The sequence below is a fragment of the Nerophis ophidion genome, linkage group LG05, assembly GCF_033978795.1.
Source record: "Nerophis ophidion isolate RoL-2023_Sa linkage group LG05, RoL_Noph_v1.0, whole genome shotgun sequence".
Taxonomy (NCBI): Eukaryota; Metazoa; Chordata; class Actinopteri; order Syngnathiformes; family Syngnathidae; genus Nerophis; species Nerophis ophidion.
The window spans coordinates 16,255,299-16,274,492 of record NC_084615.1 but is presented as its reverse complement, the minus strand read 5'-3'; the positions used below and the strand labels follow the sequence as shown (position 1 = coordinate 16,274,492).

The window sequence follows — 19,194 nt, the reverse complement described above, 5'->3', positions numbered from 1 at the left end:
CTACATAGACACCTCTGTCCAGAAGGGGGGAGTACCTGGAGTGCCTGGGTGCCTGGAGCATACAGGAGTAGTGACGCAGTTGATCCGGGAGGCAAGGGAGAGCAAGGGAGATTTGGCAACTCTCTGGCTTGACTTAACCAACGCCTATGGATCAATCCCGCACAAACTTGTTGAAACAGCACTGACAAGACACCATGTTCCTGGGAAGATCTGCAACCTTATCATGGACTACTACCACAACTTCTACGCAAGAGTCTCCTCAAGCCACGTAACATCTGCCTGGCACCGCCTGGAGAAGGGCATAATCACTGGTTGTACAATCTCAGTGTCACTCTTCTCCTTGGCAATGAACATGATTGTCAAGTCTGCGGAGGTTGAAAGCAGAGGGCCAAAATCAAGATCTGGGACCCGGCAGCCCCCCATAAGAGCTTTTATGGATGACTTGACAGTGATGACCACATCTGTGCCTGGGTGGAGGTGGCTCCTCCAGGGGCTTGAACGGCTCATCACATGGGCAAAGATGAGCTTCAAGCCAGCAAAGTCCAGGTCTCTGGTCCTAAAGAAAGGTAAAGTGGCCGACCATTTCCGCTTTACAGTTGGGGGGTCCTTGATTCCAACGGTGACCGAAAGACCTGTAAAGAGCCTGGGCAAGATCTTTCATAGCTCCCTGAAGGACGCAGAGGCTTTGCGGCAGACAAAGAGCGACCTGACCTCATGGCTCACAGCCATTGACAAATCTGGTCTCCCAGGAAAGTTCAAAGCCTGGATGTACCAACACGGAGTCTTGCCTAGAATACTCTGGCCTCTGTTAATCTACGAGGTACCAATGACGACGGTTGTGGTACTAGAGAAGACCATCAGTCAGTTCCTAAGGAGATGGCTGGGGCTCCCTCGGTCCTTAAGCAGCATTGCTCTTTATGGCCATTCCACCAAGTTGCAGCTCCCTCTCAGGGGATTGTTGGAAGAATTCAAGGTCACCCGCTCCAGAGAGGTAATGATGTACAGGGACTCCGCAGATGTCAAGGTCGCTTCGGCAGGAATCATTGTTAAGACCGGGAGGAAGTGGCAGGCACAAGAAGCCGTAAGCAGAGCAGAGGCGCGGCTGAGGCACAAAACCTTGCTGGGTACTGTGGCAAGGGGGAGGGCAGGCCTCGGCAGCTTTCCAAAACCACGCTTTGACCAGGCCCGTGGCAAGGAGAAGCGCCAACTGGTCCAAGAGGAGATCCGTGCAGAGGTGGAGGAAGAACGTTGCTGCCGGATGGTCGGCATGTCCAAACAAGGGGCGTGGACAAGGTGGGAGCATGCAGAACCTCGAAAACTCACCTGGGCAGAGCTCTGGAGAGCTGAACCTCTACGCACAAAATTTCTCATCCAGTCTGTGTATGATGTCCTCCCATGCCCCGCCAACCTGCACACCTGGGGCCTAGCAGACACTCCGGAGTGCAAACTGTGCCAGAGGAGGGGCACCTTGGAGCACATCCTGAGTTGTTGCCCAAAGGCACTAGGGGAGGGGCGGTATCGCTGGCGCCACGACCAAGTTTTAAAAGCCCTGGCGGATTCTATCTGCGCAGCGATACTTAACAGCAAGTCCCAGGCCGCCCCGAAGGAGTCAATCACCTTCATCAGAGCAGGACAGAAGGCAAACCGCAAGCCCAACTTCTCAGGAGGGCTCCTCGCCACCGCTCGTGACTGGCAGCTCCATGTTGACTTGGGAAGGCAACTGAAGTTCCCGGCCAACATCGCTACCACGTCACTCCGCCCAGACATGGTGTTAACATCGGAGTCAACCAAGCAAGTGGTGCTACTGGAGCTGACTGTCCATTGGGAGGAGCGGATTGACGAAGCAAATGAGCGAAAGAGGTCCAAATACGCTGAGCTCACTGCAGAGTGTCGGAGTAACGGCTGGAGAGCCCGCTGCGAACCAGTCGAAATTGGGTGCAGGGGTTTTGCTGGTCACTCACTACAGCGTGTGTTCAGAATCCTTGGCATTAGAGGACTGCAATCTAGAAAAGCCACCAAGAACATCCTTGAGGCCGCAGAAAAAGCCTCCCGGTGGCTGTGGATCCGTAGGGGGGATCCGTGGTGCGCTACTTGGACACAGGCCGGGGTCTGATCACCCCCGGCTGGGTCGCCCGGGCGAGGGTGTCTGATGATTAAAGACCCGAAACACCCTATGACCCCGGGTTTATCACTGATGACGTGTCCAAGCATCACCGTGAGGTGTATTCAAGTTCTATCAGAAAGGACAACTTTTTTTCTCCTCCATTTGAAAATGTGGGCGTTATCATCATTACTGTCTGATTCCAATTAATGCAAGTCATCAGAATCAGGTAATACACCAACTTATATTCTTGTCTTCGTGAAAGAAAGACATCTATATGTGTTACACATGCTTGTATTATCATTAAATACATTTAACTTGTTTACAAAAATGTATCTTTCATAAATAAGTAAATATAAACGATATATATAAATGAGGTAGATCCCCTCGAGTTGGTCAATTGAAAAGTAGCTCGCCTGCAGAAAAAGTCTGGGCACCCCTGCTCTAGACGGACCCAGAGTCCTCCGCCACCTTTTCACTCTACACCACATCTTCATTACTGTATATGTGTCTTTCTTTACACAACACATCAGGAGCTGATCCATTAAGACAATTAAAAATAGCTTTTTAAAAATTGGAAATGTATAAAATAATCAAAATTCATCATGTTATATTTTGGAGTACTAAGGCAGAGATTATGCTTCATTGGTTTTTGGTCAAAAGTCTTTAGTGTTTGTTTATATAATGACAAAATAGGCTTTACTACACTTTTCGTGGCCTGTCCCCAGACCTTGGCACAATGAGACATATGGGATCAAAACAAACTCGTGCAGCTTGAACAGATAAACAAGGTCTAAAGCCATCTAAGGGCCATCAAATTCAAATCTAAAATAACACCCAAATATTCAAATTCCTTTATCTGCTTTATTTTGATTAATGTCGACTTTAATTCCATTTAATGATTGTTTCTTCAAAGAGAAACACATTGAGACTGTTCTTTTTAACTTTTAGGGTTAAACAGATATTTTGAAGCCATGTTGATGTATTGATGTATTTAACATTTGTTTACTTACTTATTATCTATTCATTTATTTATTCACTGCTCTGTTACGAATGGAGAAAAACATGTGACATATTACATTGAAATTGTCTTGTATGCATGTTTGAAATAAACTGAAACTGAAACCTTATTGTGCATTTTTTTTAGTAAAGCATGACTGAATTCCTATTTATAATACAAACTGCCCAGTCATACGATTCCTGCCTAGCAACAAACATGCATACAAATGTGGTGTGACCAAGAAAAGGTCATGACTCATGAGCAATTCAGTTAATGTAGTTTGCGGAGTTATTCATATACAGGATTTTTGGATAGATACGACATTTTAAAAAAAACAAAAGTTTTTTTGCTGATGTCAGCATTTATACGCACAGGTTTGTTGTTCCTCATCAGGGAGACGTTGGCCAAGGGATACGAGCACGCAAAGGAGCTTGGGGAGTCGCAGTCTGCCCTAGAAAACAAAACAAAACAAAACAGACTTTAACCAGGAGGATGCGTTCAGTGTGCTCATTATGGACCTCGTCTGACAAACTCATTTCTTACACCCTAGTCCAGTGTTTTTCAACCACTAGTGTGCCGTGAGATACAGTCTGGTGTGGGAGATTATGTAATTTCACCTATCATATATTGCCAACCAGTAATTATAGTCTGCAAATGATGTGTTGTTGCTTAGTGTCGATGCTGTCTACAGCTAGGCAGCGTAACCGTGTAATACTCTTTCATATCAGTAGGTCGTGGGAGACGACGATAGTTTGTCGTGATCATAATATGCAGACGACAGTGGGAGGCAGTCTAATGCTAAAACCAAAAAATAAACAAAAGGTAAATGCCCCTAAGAAAAATCATTGAAGCTTGGGGAACGAAACTAAAACTGAAATGGCTACAAAGTAAACAACAAACAGAATGCTGGACGACAGCAAAGACTTACTGCGGATCAAAGACAAAGTACATCCAAACATGACATGACAAGTGAAATATTCTTGATAGCTAAAACAGAGTAGATGCGAGGAATAACGCTCATGGAAAACATGAAACTGCTACAGGAAAATACCAAAAAAAGAGAAAAAGCCACCGAAATAGGAGCGCAAGACCAGAAGTAAAACACTACACACAGGAAAACAGCAACAAAGTCCAAATAAGTCAGGGCGTGACTTGACAGGTGGTGACAGTACACCTACTTTGAGACAAGAGCTATAGTGATGCATGCTTGGTTATGCTTTAAAGTCATATCCAACAATTGCGAGAACGACTTTTTAATGTTAATATCGGCTGCTGAGTTTCATTTTTTTAATGATTTCTGCTGGTGGTGTGCCTCCGGATTTTTTCAACGCAAAAAATGTGCCTTATAATAATAAAAATGATATATTTTATTTGTAAAAAAGCACTTTCCATTGAGCAAACAATCTCGAAGTACTACAGTGTATTGAAAAAATAAATAAAAAGACAATACAAATTTATAAAAATAAAAACTAGAACTAGCACGCATATAGCTAAAAAAAAGGCTTTTTTAAAAATAAGGATTTTTAAGACTTTTTAAAAAGCATCCACAGTCTGTGGTGCCCTCAGGTGGTCAGGGAGAGTGTTCCACAGACCGGGAGCGTCGGAGGAAGTTTGTCTGTCCGGAGCGGAGGTGATGTGTGGAGGATTTGGGGGTGAGCAATTCCTTGAGGTAAAGGTGGGGTATTTCCATCGAGGCACTGGTGGGTTAGTAGGGAGACTTTGTATTCAATACTGAGTGGAACAGGAAGCCATTGAAGGGATTTGAGAACTGGTGTGATGTGGTCGTATTTCTGCACTCATGCCTTGGCTCCAAAAAGGTTGAAAAACTCTGCCCTAGTCAAGGTTTTCAGTAATTGGTCGTCAAACTACAAACCCCGTTTCCATATGAGTTGGGAAATTGTGTTAGATGTAAATATAAACGGAATACAATGATTTGCAAATCCTTTTCAACCCATATTCAGTTGAATATGCAACAAAGACAACATATTCAATGTTCAAACTGATAAACATTTTTGTTGTTGTTGCAAATAATCATTAACTTTAGAATTTGATGCTGGCAACATGTGACAAAGAAGTTGGGAAAGGTGGCAATAAATACTGATAATGTTGAAGAATGCTCATCAAACACTTATTTGGAACATCCCACAGGTGTGCAGGCTAATTGGGAACAGGTGGGTGCCATGATTGGGTATAAAAACAGCTTCCCAAAAAATGAACAGTCTTTCACAAGAAAGGATTGGGCGAGGTACACCCCTTTGTCCACAACTGCGTGAGCAAATAGTCAAACAGTTTAAGAACAACGTTTCTCAAAGTGCAATTGCAAGAAATTTAGGGATTTCAACATCTACGGTCCATAATATCATCAAAAGGTTCAGAGAATGTGGAGAAATCCCTCCACGTAAGCGGCATGGCCGGAAACCAACATTGAATGACCGTGACCTTCCATCCCTCAGACGGCACTGTATCAAAAACCGACATCAATCTCTAAAGGATATCACCACATGGGCTCAGGAACACTTCAGAAAACCACTGTCACTAAATACAGTTTGTCGCGACATCTGTAAGTGCAAGTTAAAGCTCTACTATGCAAAGCGAAAGCCATTTATCAACAACATTCAGAAACGCCGCCGGCTTCTCTGGGCCCGAGATCATCTAAGATGGACCGATGCAAAGTGGAAAAGTGTTCTGACGAGTCCACATTTCAAATTGTTTTTGGAAATATTCGACATCGTGTCATCCGGACCAAAGGGGAAGCGAACCATCCAGACTGTTATCGACGCAAAGTTGAAAAGCCAGCATCTGTGATGGTATGGGGGTGCATTAGTGCCCAAGGCATGGGTAACTTACACATCTGTGAAGGCACCATTAATGCTGAAAGGTACATACAGGTTTTGGAACAACATATGCTGCCATCCAAGTGTTGTCTTTTTCATGGACTCCCCTGCTTATTTCAGCAAGACAATGCCAAGCCACATTCAGCACGTGTTACAACAGCGTGGCTTCGTAAAAAAGAGTGCGGGTACATTCCTGGCCCGCCTGCAGTCTAGACCTGTCTCCCATCGAAAATGTGTGGCGCATTATGAAGCGTAAAATACGACAGCGGAGACCCCGGACTGTTGAACAACTGAAGCTCTACATAAAACAAGAATGGGAAAGAATTCCACTTTCAAAACTTCAACAATTAGTTTCCTTGGTTCCCAAACGTTTATTGAGTGTTGTTAATAGAAAAGGTGATGTAACACAGTGGTGAACATGCCCTTTCCCAACTACTTTGGCCCGTGTTGCAGACATGAAATTCAAATTATTTGCCAAAAAAATAAAAGTTTATGAGTTTGAACATCAAATATCTTGTCTTTGTAGTGCATTCAATTGAATATGGGTTGAAATTTATTTGCAAATCATTGTATTGTGTTTATATTTACATCTAACACAATTTCCCAACTCATATGGAAACGGGGTTTGTATATCAGAACTAACAGACCCACTTATTGAGGCCTAATGTGTCTTTTCCACCCTCACCTGTAGTAGTAGTGCACAGGTGTGGAATAGGCCGCCAGTGGCATGTAAGAGTAATAGAAGCTGCCGTACAAAAAAGCGGCGGTCCAGAGGAGCAGCACCACCACGAAGAACACCACCACACCCTGCACGGCTCTCTGCAGTGTGCGGGTGATCACGGCGTCCACCGCATCTTTCACCTTGGTCAGCACCGCACCAAAGAGGAGGAACGGCTCGTCGTCCTCGTCATCGTCTCCAGAGTGTCGATAATTGGCATGATCCATTCAACCTGCAAGACAGCAAGCAGGTAATTAGTGAGAGAAGTAAGAAGATCTTCAGATGTTCTGTGCACGCTGCAGAGAATACCAAGAAATGTGATGATGTTCCTCCTGAAGAAGATGTCTTCATTAGTGGAAGTCTCACATCATGAATAACAAACATCACATTCATGTGTTCATTAGTGGAAGTCTCACAGCATGAATAACAAACATCACATTCATGTGTTCATTAGTGGAAGTCTCACAGCATGAATAACAAACATCGCATTCATGTGTTCATCAGTGGAAGTCTCACAGCATGAACACAAACATCACATTGATGGGACTAAGAAGTGAGAAATCACCGAGCCCAATTTCACTTCACGGGCATCAGATGACTTAGGGAGTGGGCCAACATAGACCAGTTTAATCCTGCTGGAACTGGGAGGCTGCTGGTGGGAGCCATTTCTACTTTTATAGTACCATTTCTACTTTTATAGTACCACTTGGGGTTTGTTGTACTATTATAGTGCCACTTGGGGTTGTTTGTTCTACTATTATAGTACCACTTGGAGGTTTGTCTACTTTTATAGTACCACAATGGGTTTGTCCTACTATTATAGTCCCACTTGGGGTTGTTTGTACTACTATTATATTGCCACTTGGGGTTTCTTCTACCATTATAGTGCCACTTGGGGTTGTTTGTTCTACTATTATAGTACCACTTGGAGGTTGTTCTACTTTTATAGTACCACAATGGGTTTGTTCTACTATTATAGTCCCACTTGGGGTTGTTTGTACTACTATTATATTGCCACTTGGGGTTGTTTGTTCTACTATTATAGTGCCACCTGGGGTTGTTTGTTCTACTATTGTAGTACCACTTGGAGGTTGTACTACTTTTATAGTACCACAATGGGTTTGTTCTACTATTATAGTCCCACTTGGGGTTTGTTATACTATTATAGTGCCACTTGGGGTTGTTTGTCCTACTATTATAGTACCATTTGGGGTTGTGTCTACTATTATAGTGCCACTTGGGTTTGTTTGTTCTACTATTATAGTACCACTTGGAGGTTGTTCTACTTGTATAGTGCCACTTGGTTTCTTTTGTTCTACTACTATAGTACCACTTGGGGTTTGTACTACTATTATAGTGCCACTTGGGGTTGTTTGTTCTACTATTATAGTACCACTTGGGGTTTGTCCTACTATCATAGTGCCACTTGGGTTTGTTTGTACTACTATTATAGTGCCACTTGGGGTTTATTTTACTATTATACTACTACTTGGGGTTTTGTCTATTATTTCGGGTGTATTCTACTATTATAGTGCCACTTTGGGTTTGTTCTACTTTTATAGTGCCACAAGGGGTTTGTTCTACTATTATAGTGCCACTTGGGGTTGTTTGTTCTACTATTAGAGTACCACTTGGGGTTTATTTTACTATTATACTGCTACTTGGGGCTTTGTCTATTATTTGGGTTGTATTCTACTATTATAGTGCCACTTTGGGTTTGTTCTACTATTATAATGCCACTTGGGGATTGTTCTACTATTATAGTGCCCCTTGGGGTTGTTGGACTATTATGGTGCCACTTGGGGGTTATTCTAATATTATAGTCCCACTTGGGGTTTGTTTGACTATTATAGTGTCACTTGGGGTTGTTTGTCCTATTATTATAGTACCACTTGGGGTTTATTTTACTATTATACTGCTACTTGGGGTTTTGTCTATTATTTGGGGTTTATTCTACTATTATAGTGCCACTTTGGGTTTTTCTACTATCATAGTGCCACTTTGGGTTTTTCTACCATTATAGTGCCACTTGGGGTTGGTTCTACTGTTATACTGCCACTTGGGGTTCATTCTACTATTATAGTGCCACTTGGAGTTGTTTGTTCTTCTATTATAGTGCCACTTCGGGTTTATTCTACTGTTATAGTGCAACTTGGGGTTGTTTGTTCTTCTATTATAGTGCCATTTGGGGTTTATTCTACTATTATAGTGCCACTTGGGGTTGTTTGTTCTTCTATTATAGTGCCACTTGGGGTTTATTCTACTATTATAGTGCCACTTGGAGTTGTTTGTTCGACTATTATAGTGCCACTTGGGGTTTGTTCTACTATTACAGTGCCACTTGGGGTTTGTTCGACTATTATAGTGCCACTTGGGGTTGTTTGTTCTTCTATTAAAGTGCCACTTGGGGTTTATTCTACTATTATAGTGCCACTTGTGGTTTGTTCGACTATTATAGTGCCACTTGGGGTTCGTCCTACTATTATAGTCCCACTTGGGGTTTGTTATACTATTATAGTGCCACTTGGGGTTGTTTGTCCTACTATTATAGTCCCACTTGGGGTTTGTTTGACTATTATAGTGTCACTTGGGGTTGTTTGTCCTATTATTATAGTGCCACTTGGGGTTTGTTCTACTATTATAGTGCCACTTGGGGTTTTTCTACTATTATAGTGCCACTTGGGGTTTGTTTGACTATTATAGTGTCACTTGGGGTTGTTTGTCCTATTATTATAGTGCCACTTGGGGTTGTTTGTTCTTCTATTAACGTGCCACTGGGGTTTATTCTACTATTATAGTGCCACTTGGGGTTTATTCTGAAATGAAAAATGAATTATATTTATATAGCGCTTTTTCTCCAGTGACTCAAAGCGCTTTACATAGTGAAACCCAATATCTAAGTTACATTTAAACCAGTGTGGGTGGCACTGGGAGCAGGTGGGTAAAGTGTCTTGCCCAAGGACACATCCACAGTGACTAGGATGGCGGAAGCGGGGATCGAAACTGCAACCCTCAAGTTGCTGGCACAGCCGCTCTACCAACCGAGCTATACCGCCCCACATTCTACTATTATAGTGCCACTTGGGGTTGTTTGTTCTACTATTATAGTACCACTTGGGGTTTATTCTACTATCATAGTGCCACTTGGGGTTGTTTGTTCTACTATTATAGTACCACTTGGGGTTTATTCTAATATCATAGTGCCATTTGGGGTTGTTTGTTCTACTATCATAGTACCTCTTGGGGTTTATTCTACTATTATAGTGACAATTGGGGTTTGTTCTATTATAGTGCCACTTGGGGTTTATTCTACTATTATAGTGCCACTTGGGGGTTATTCTACTATTATAGTCCCACTTTGGGTTTGTTTGACTATTATAGTGCCACTTGGGGTTGTTTGTTCTACTATTATAGAACCACTTGGGGTTTATTCTATTATAGTGCCACTTGGGGTTGTTTGTTCTACTATCATAGTGCCACTTGGGGTTTATTCTACTATTATAGTGCCACTTGGGGTTGTTTGTTCTACTATTATAGTGCCACTTGGGGTTTATTCTACTATCATAGTGCCACTTGGGGTTGTTTGTTCTACTATTATAGTACCACTTGGGGTTTATTCTACTATCATGGTGCCACTTGGGGTTGTTTGTTCTACTATTATAGTGCCACTTGGGGTTGTTTGATTCTACTATTATAGTACCTCTTGGGGTTTATTCTACTATTATAGTACCACTTGGGGGTTATTCTACTATCATAATGCCACTTGGGGTTGTTTGTTCTTCTATCATAGTGCCACTTGGGGTTTATTCTACTATTATAGTGCCACTTGGGGTTGTTTGTACTGCTATAATAGTACCACTTGGGGTTGTTTGTTCTTCTATCATAGTGCCACTTGGGGTTTATTCTACTATCATAGTGCCACTTGGGGTTTATTCTACTATTATAGTGCCACTTGGGGTTGTTTGTTCTACTATTATAGTGCCACCAGGGGTTGTTTGTTCTACTATCATAGTACCACTCGGGGTTTATTCTACTATCATAGTGCCACTTGGGGTTGTTTGTTCTACTATTATAGTACCTCTTGGGGTTTATTCTACTATTATAGTGCCACTTGGGGTTTATTCTACTATTATAGTGCCACTTGGGGTTGTTTGTTCTTCTATTATAGTGCCACTTGGGGTTGTTTGTTCTACTATTATAGTACCACTTGGGTTTTATTCTACTATTATAGTGCCACTTGGGGTTTATTCTACTATTATAGTGCCACTTGGGGTTGTTTGTTCTACTATTATAGTGCCACTTGGGGGTTGTTTTACTATTATAGTGCCACTAGGGGTTTATCCTACTATTATAGTGCCACTTGGGGTTGTTTGTTCTACTAATATAGTACCACTTGGGTTTTTTTCTACTATTATAGTGCCACTTGGGGTTTATTCTACTATTATAGTGCCACTTGGGGTTTATTCTACTATTATAGTGCCACTTGGGGTTGCTTGTTCTACTAATATAGTACCACTTGGGGTTTGTTCTACCATTATAGTGCCACTTGGGGTTTATTCTAATATTATAGTGCCACTTGGGGTTTATTCTACTATTATAGTGCCACTTGGGGTTTGTTCTACTATTATAGTGCCATTTTTTTTTTTTTTTACTATTATAGTGCCACTTGGGGCTTGTTTAGCTATTATAGTCCCACTTGAGGTTAGTTCTACTATTATAGTGTTTCTTTTCTACTGTTATAGTCTTTCTTCGCATTAAGGTGTTATTTTAAGGCAGCATAATTAAGATAGAGGTATCCCATCATGCACACATCATGTAAACAAGTACAAGTAGTGTAACTAAATCTGTTCATTTTCATTCCTAGAATAAATGGTCTTACCTCAGTTTTGTGTTGATTCATCAGCAAACTTCTTGGTTCTGTGGCTCCAACGTCGCCTGGATGACAAGTTGTAAGGAAGAACCTCCCAATAGTTCCTCCCCTGCCCAAGAAGCCAAGTGGAACAGAGTTTTAAGGAGGAGAACACAACACATGACTTTTTTTGTCCGACCCCATTTTGTAATACTTCGTGTTGACATTCGTCCCACTTTGTGTTAGAAGTAGTGGGGACCTCGGTCACAAATTAGAACTTCCCCGATAACGAATACAATAAATAAACATAATTCATCGTAATTGAAGATGGGTAGAAAACAAAAGGAACAAATGTAAAGACAAGACGTATTAAAAACAAATTATCTTACAAACTCAAACAGTAATTCTGTTCCTCGTCTGTAGGGGGAGGCAGTTCTTCACGAAACAGAATAAAACCGCCAAAATACATTTGAGTGTCGAAGAAGAGTTTTGTTTTATCCAATCAGAGACTATATGCTAATTGACCCGGAACTCACGGCGGCGTCCTCTTTCAAACAGACTGTGGAAGTTGGACGCACACATCAGGTAAACAAAAAACGTCATCCATACATTAACTACAGCTTGTCCCTTGCATGGACGGCATATGTCTTCAACTAGTGATGTTTAAACATACTGGAATACTGCAGAGGTAAATACAGTGCAGTGCGTGAATATCACAAGACGCACATGTGTTTGTGCATTATGTTATTTACAAACCCCGTTTCCATATGAGTTGGGAAATTGTGTTAGATGTAAACATAAACGGGATAGAATGATTTGCAAATCATTTTCAACCTATATTCAATCGAATGCACTACAAAGACAAGATATTTGATGTTCAAACTCAAACTTTATTTTTTTTGCAGATAATAATTAACTTACAATTTCATGGCTGCAACACGTGCCAAAGTAGTTGGGAAAGGGCATGTTCACCAATGTGTTCCATCACCTTTTCTTTTAACAACACTCAATAAACGTTTGGGAACTGAGGAAACTAATTGTTGAAGCTTTGAAAGTGGAATTCTTTCCCATTCTTGTTTTATGTAGAGCTTTAGTTGTTCAACAGTCTGTGGTCTCCGCTGTCGTATTTTACGCTTCATAACGCGCCACACATTTTCGATGGGAGACAGGTCTGGACTGCAGGCGGGCCAGGAATGTACCCGCACTCTTTTACTACGAAGCCACGCTGTTGTAACACGTGGATTGGCATTGTCTTGCTGAAATAAGCAGGGCCGTCCATAACGTTGCTTGGATGACAGCATATGTTGCTTCAAAACCTGTGTGGACCTTTCAGCATTACTGGTGCCTTCACAGATGTGTAAGTTACCCATGCCTTGGGCACTAATACACCCCCATACCATCACAGATGCTGGCTTTTCAACTTTGTGCCTATAACAATCCGAATGGTTATTTTCCCTTTGTTCCGGAGGACACCACATCCTCTGTTTCCAAATATAATTTGAATTGTGGACTCGTCAGACCACAGAACACTTTTCCACTTTGCATCAGTCCATCTTAGGTGAGCTCGGGCCCAGTGAAGCCGGCGGCGTTTCAGGATCTTGTTAAAAAAGGGTTTTGGCTTTGCATTGTAGAGTTTTAACTTGCGCTTACAGATGTAGCAACCAACTGTAGATACTGACCTTGGTTTTATGAAGTGTTCCTGAGCCCACGTGGTGATATCCTTTACACACTGATGTGGGTTTTTGATGCAGTACCGCCTAAGGCAGGGGTCGGGAACCTTTTTGGCTGAGAGAGCCATCAAAGCCAAATATTTTAAAGTGTATTACCGTGAGAGCCATATAATATTTTTTAACACTGGGAAGAAAAAAAAAAAAAAAATGTATGCATTTTTAAGTAAGACCAACATTTTTAGAGTATAATAAGTCTTTTTTTTGTTTTATAAATTTTTTATTCTGAAGCTAACCAATAATAAATAAAATACTTCATACCATTGATGCGACTTCTTGAATGGGTGTGGTAGGAAACGGATGGATGGATTAAAATGCATGAGAATGTTTTATATTTTCAACGTTATTTTTAATACTTCTTACCAGCGGAATTAGAGAAAAAAATGTGTCTGAGGGCCGGTTTATCTGATTTTTAGGAACACTAATACAAAAACTCACAATAATGTCTGATTGAATGCTAAAAAAGTTATGAGAGACTGTCTTAAAAAAAACCAGAATGGTATTTTACATTTTTTTTACTGAACGAGACACCCAGAATGTACATGAAAATAAAGCATGTGGGATTTACAATACAAACTATGAACGATAAAACACTGAATATTGACAACATATGAACGTCACACCACCTCTCAATCGACATATTTTACAATCAAACAATGCAACAAAAATGCAACAAACACAGCGAAATATGAAAGTGAAGGGTAAAAAAAACCCACTTACAATCTGATACATCACTAAGCTTTAGAACTTTGTTGTAAAAATGTCTTTCCGCGTCTGTCCCTGACACCCGCATTTCAGGTTGACTGCTCTGGAAACACTGTGGAAACGCTCACCACCCACACTGCTTTGTGCCTCGTCTGAGCTGCCGTGACTTAGATTACCAGAGTAACAAATTAGATTAGCATAGCAACTAATTAGATTACCATAGTAACTAGTGTATCATGCAAAAGAGCAGATTTCAACCTTCGAAATACTTTGTATAGTTCAAGACTCACGGTAATTTGAAAACATCACTCCACACCCTAATGGCAGCTATAATTTCCATTTTGAAGATCTAAAAAAATTATTTGGCGGGCCTGATTGAAAAGCATAACGGGCCGCAGGTCTGGTGTTAAGCAATGTCAGCTAAGATGTATCTGAGAGCCAGATGCAGTCATCAAAAGAGCCACATCTGGCTCTAGTGCCATAGGTTCCCTACCCCTGGCCTAAGGGGTCAAAGATCCGTAATATCATCACTTACGTGATTTCTCCAGATTCTCTGAACCTTTTGATGATTTTACGGACCGTAGATGGTAAAATCCCTAAATTCTTTGCAATAGCTTGTTGAGAAATGTGACCCTCACCCCATCCTTGTTTGGGAATTTCTTAGCATTTCATAGAAGCTGCTTTTATACCCAATCATGGCACCCACCTGTTCCCAATTAGCGTGCACACCTGTGGGATGTTCCATATAAGTGTTTGATGCGCATTCCTCAACTTTATCAGTATTTATTGCCACCTTTCCCAACTTCTTTGTCACGTGTTGCTGGCATCAAATTCTAAAGTTAATGATTTGCAAAAAAAAAAAAAAATGTTTATCAGTTTGAACATCAATTATGGTGTCTTTGTAGCATTTTCAATTGAATATGGGTTGAAAATGATTTGCAAATCATTGTATTGCGTTTATATTTACATCTAACACAATTTTCCCAACTCATATGGAAACTGGGTTTGTACAAGAATAATATCCACATTAAATATATATAGGGAGAATAACATCCACATTAAGTATCTAGTGATATAATAACATCCACATGAAATACATAGTGATAGAATAACATCCATATGAAATATATAATAATAGAATAACATCCACCTTAAATATATAGTGATAGTATTTACAGTACAGGCCAAAAGTTTGGACACACCTCATTGAATGTGTTTCCTTTATTTTCATGACTATTTACATTTTAGATTGTCACATCAAAACTATGAATGTGGAGTTATGTACTTAACAAAGAAAGTTGAGATAACTGAAAACATGTTTTATATTCTAGTTACTTCAAAATAGCCACCCTTTGCTCTGATTACTGCTTTGCACACTCTTGGCATTCTCTACATAAGCTTCAAGGGTTAGTCACCTGAAATGGTTTTCACTTCACAGGAGTAAATAAATGATAAATGGGTTGTACTTGTATAGCGCTTTTAGGTTGATTAGAGGAATTTCTTGCTCTGTCAATGGTGTGGGGAATGAGGAGGTATGTCCAAACTTTTGGCCTGTACTGTACAGTTCTGATCAAAATTATTCAACCCCCACACAATTTTGGTTTTTTAGCAAGTTGGACATTTATTCCGTATTTTGTTTATATCCATCCATTTTCTACCGCTTATTCCCTTTTGGGGGCGCTGGCGCCTATCTCAGCTACGATCGGGCGGAAGGCGGGGTACACCCTGGAAAAGTCGCCACCTCATCGCAGGGCCAACACAGATAGACGGACTACATTCACACTCACATTCACACACTAGGGCCAATTTAGTGTTGCCAATCAACCTATCCCCAGGTGCATGTCTTTGGAAGCGGGAGGAAGCCGGAGTACCCGGAGGGAACCCACGCATTCACGGGGAGAACATGCAAACTCCACACAGAAAGATCCCGAGCCTGGATTTGAACCCAGGACTGCAGGAACTTCGTATTGTGAGGCAGACGCACTAACCCCTCTGCCACCGTGAAGCCCATTTTGTTTATAGTCATATCAAATAAAGATGTGTCAAATAGACAAATGCAACTTAAATTGTAACACTGTATTTTACAAAATAATAAAAAAAGGACATTTTTCTTAATATCTCATTGACAAAATGATTCAACCCCCTAGTTCCATGCATCTTTAGTACTTAGTAGAACACCCTTTGGCAGTAATGACATCCTTCAAAGGTGATACATAAGTGGACACAAGCTTCTTGCAACCATCTACAGGTATTTTAGCCCATTCCTCTTGGGCAAAGGCCTCCAGTTCATTCATATTCTTGGGCTTGCGTGCTGCAACTGCCTTCTTCAAGTCCCACCACAGCTTTTCTAGAGGATTTAGGTCTGGCGACTGTGAAGGCCACTCCAGAGTCTTCCAGCCCTTCTTCTGCAAGCACTCTGATGTTGATTTGGAGGTATGCTTGGGATCCTTGTCCTTTTGGAAGGTCCAACGTCTCCCAAGCCTCAGCTTCGTCACTGACTTCATGACATTTGCAGCTAATATATCCTGCTAGGAAATAGAATTCATAATGCCTTGAACGCGCTGGAGATTCCCGGTACCTGAGGCAGAGGAACAGCCCCAGAGCATGATTGACCCCCCACCATGGCTAACAGTAGGCAAGGTGTTCTTCTCTTTGTAAGCTTCATTTTTTCTCCTCCAGACGTAACGTTGATTCATAGGCCCAAAGAGTTCCAGTTTTGTCTCATCACTCCATAGAACAGTTTCCCAAAACCTTTGGGGTTTGTCCAGATGATTTTTGGCATACTGGAATCTATTTTTCTTGTGCCTGGTAGTCAGAAGTGGGGTGTGCCTGGGAGTTCTGGCATGGAGGCTTTCATCTCGTAGTGCGCGCCTTATTGTCTGGGATGAAACCTGCGTTCCCCCCTCTGCAATGTCCTGTTGTAGTTCCTCAGCTGTTACCCGGGGGTTTTTCACCACTGTACGCTTCAAATACCGGACAGCATACTCTTTCTACCACGCCCACGTAGTGTTTCCACTGTGCCTTTAGCTTTAAACTTGCGAATTTTGCTCCCAACTGTGTCTCTTGGAATGTGTAACGTCTTTGCTATTTTCTTTTATTCATATCCTTTCTTATGAAGAGAAATTACCTCCTCTCTTGACTTCTTTGACCACTCCCTGGACTTCACCATGTTGCAAATACACCATTGACCATCTACAAGAAACTGAGCGTCACAGTCTTTTTCAATCAGTTTAATTGTTGCTCGTTATGGTTCTAATCACATCTACAGGTGTTTTCAACACCTGATTGAAAAGACCTTATTCAAATTCTGTTCTTAAGAGTTATGATCTTCAAGGGGTTGAATCATTTTGTCAATGAGATATTAGGATTGGTTTGGTATGTTACAAAATATAATGTTGTAATTCAAGTTGCATTTGTCTATTTAATGCATCTTTACTTGATAAGACTATAAAAAAAATACGGAATGAATGTCCAACTTGCTAAAACACAAAAATTGTGTGGGGGTTGAATAATTTTGATCACAACTGTATGTTGATGATCTGTTACCTTTTAAGATAGGCAAAGGGTTGGGACCGGGCTGCAAGATGTCCTGTTCCAGCAACGTGACCTGGGTCGACGCATCATCTGTGGGCCAAGCCCCCCGGCAACCGATGCACATGATCCCCTGTGAGATTGAGCACAACGGGCCGGCACAGGTCTCACAGTACTTTACAGCTGCTGTGAAGGACCGAAAACACGGTAGACTACATTTTTTGATGTCGTTTTTTCAAAATTGTCATTTGATCATTAATTACTGCATGTTTTTCCCCCTTTTAGAGAAGACCGTGTCGTTCAGGGGTCGAGGTCTCAAAGGACAGGAGCTGACCTGTCCACAAGGCTACACTGGACTTGTCCTCAAGGAGATCAACACGACTGGTTCTGATCAGGAGGTAAACTATCATCTTGCAATGGAGCCTGCATAAAGGACTTGGTGACCGCCTTTTTCGTCTGTTTGCGTGCAGGACAGGACCCTGAAGGTGACTTCAGTGTTTGATAAGCTGACTTACTGGAACCTGGAAACACCTCCTAACTCTGACGACGCTGTGGTGATGGCGATGGACTGGCCTGACCTTGCTGAAGCGGTGACTGGGTTTCCTTCTAAAAAAGACAGCACATCTTTATTCTTACACGCCAAAAGAAGCATCTGTGCTTTTAAAACTGCCAATGAATATCACGTGACTCACCTCTTCTTGTTTTTGTTACAATGTGGATGGGAGTTTGATATTTATGTTTGCTGTCTTAACAGATTCACGGAGCAGTGGACGACTAAAGAAAGTCCTGGTTGAAGAATAACGAGTTTGAAACACAACATTCTTAGCTGAACAATGTTCAAATGAGTGATTTTTACACAGCAAAAACAAAATGTGTGCAGGCTTTTGTTCTGAATAAACAATTACTTCACTTCAATGTTATTACTTCTGCACAGTTATAATTAGTGGACATACTCAGTTGTCCATGACAACCAGTAAACAATATTACTTCTTCAGTGTGTTTTCAACATTTCGATCATTGAACAGTGTTGCAAGACCTACTCAGAAACATCTAAAATATGTACTTATATCATCATAATTTACAAATATTCACACGGTCAACAAGACTATTGTTAATACTGATGTGAAAAAAAAAACATTTTAAGCTATAGGTAATTCTTTAAAAGCTACATTATACATTAGTGCTATCAAACGATTACATTTAAAAATCAGATTAATCACGTGGTTGCTGCATTAATTATGAATAAATATTTGTTTTTGTAGTGTTATTTTCTTGGAGTAATACCACCCACTGCTTTTTAAACACTGTGTGCTCTTCTATGGACTGGACTCTCACTATTATGTTAGATCCACTATGGACTGGACTCTCAAATTATTATGTTACATCCAGTATGGACTGGACTCTCGCACTATTATGTTAGATCCACTATGGAATGGACTCTCACACTATTATGTTAGATCCACTATGGACTGGACTCTCAAATTATTATGTTAGATCCAGTATGGACTGGACTCTCACACTATTATGTTAGATCCAGTATGGACTGGACTCTCACACTATTATGTTAGATCCACTATGGACTGGACTCTCACTCTATTATGTTAGATCCACTATGGATGGGACTTTCACTATTATGTTAGATCCACTATGGACTGGACTTTCACTATATTATGTTAGATCCACTATGGACTGGACTCTCACACTATTATGTTAGATCCACAATGGACTG

The 19,194-nt window shown here is 41.2% G+C and overlaps 2 protein-coding genes across 9 annotated transcripts in view; one reads left to right on the top strand and one right to left on the bottom strand.

Annotated features, from left to right (window-relative positions):
- LOC133552748 (seipin-like) overlaps nucleotides 1-14,585 on the bottom strand; it is a 43,567-nt gene extending 28,982 nt beyond the window's left edge. The window contains exons 1-4 of one of the 6 annotated variants that reach the window (XR_009806762.1): nucleotides 14,470-14,585; nucleotides 11,533-11,632; nucleotides 6,621-6,885; nucleotides 3,474-3,552 (exon numbers count right to left, since the gene is read on the bottom strand). Coding sequence is in view for 2 of the 6 variants with exons in the window: in XM_061900193.1 (XP_061756177.1) it covers nucleotides 3,474-3,552; nucleotides 6,621-6,880 (339 nt within the window). In the remaining 4 variants the exon portion in view is untranslated. Of the gene's footprint in view, nucleotides 1-3,473; nucleotides 3,553-6,620; nucleotides 6,886-11,532; nucleotides 11,871-13,181; nucleotides 13,201-14,469 lie in introns of those variants that run through there. The other 5 variants (XR_009806763.1, XR_009806761.1, XR_009806764.1 and 2 more) reach the window with 5 other exon arrangements.
- On the top strand, nucleotides 11,933-18,375 carry rnaseh2c (ribonuclease H2, subunit C). 3 transcript variants are annotated; one of them, XM_061900196.1, is made up of 5 exons: nucleotides 11,933-12,087; nucleotides 17,489-17,672; nucleotides 17,751-17,863; nucleotides 17,936-18,055; nucleotides 18,220-18,375. In XM_061900196.1, the coding sequence occupies exons 1-5, from the start codon at nucleotides 12,016-12,018 to the stop codon at nucleotides 18,241-18,243; spliced, it is 513 nt and encodes a 170-aa protein (XP_061756180.1). In that variant the 5' UTR covers nucleotides 11,933-12,015; the 3' UTR covers nucleotides 18,244-18,375. The 3 variants fall into 3 exon arrangements, with proteins under 3 accessions (XP_061756180.1, XP_061756179.1, XP_061756181.1); XM_061900195.1 differs by having other exon boundaries at nucleotides 17,489-17,863; XM_061900197.1 differs by having other exon boundaries at nucleotides 11,964-12,087; nucleotides 17,493-17,863.
- The last annotated feature ends 819 nt before the right edge of the window (nucleotides 18,376-19,194 follow it).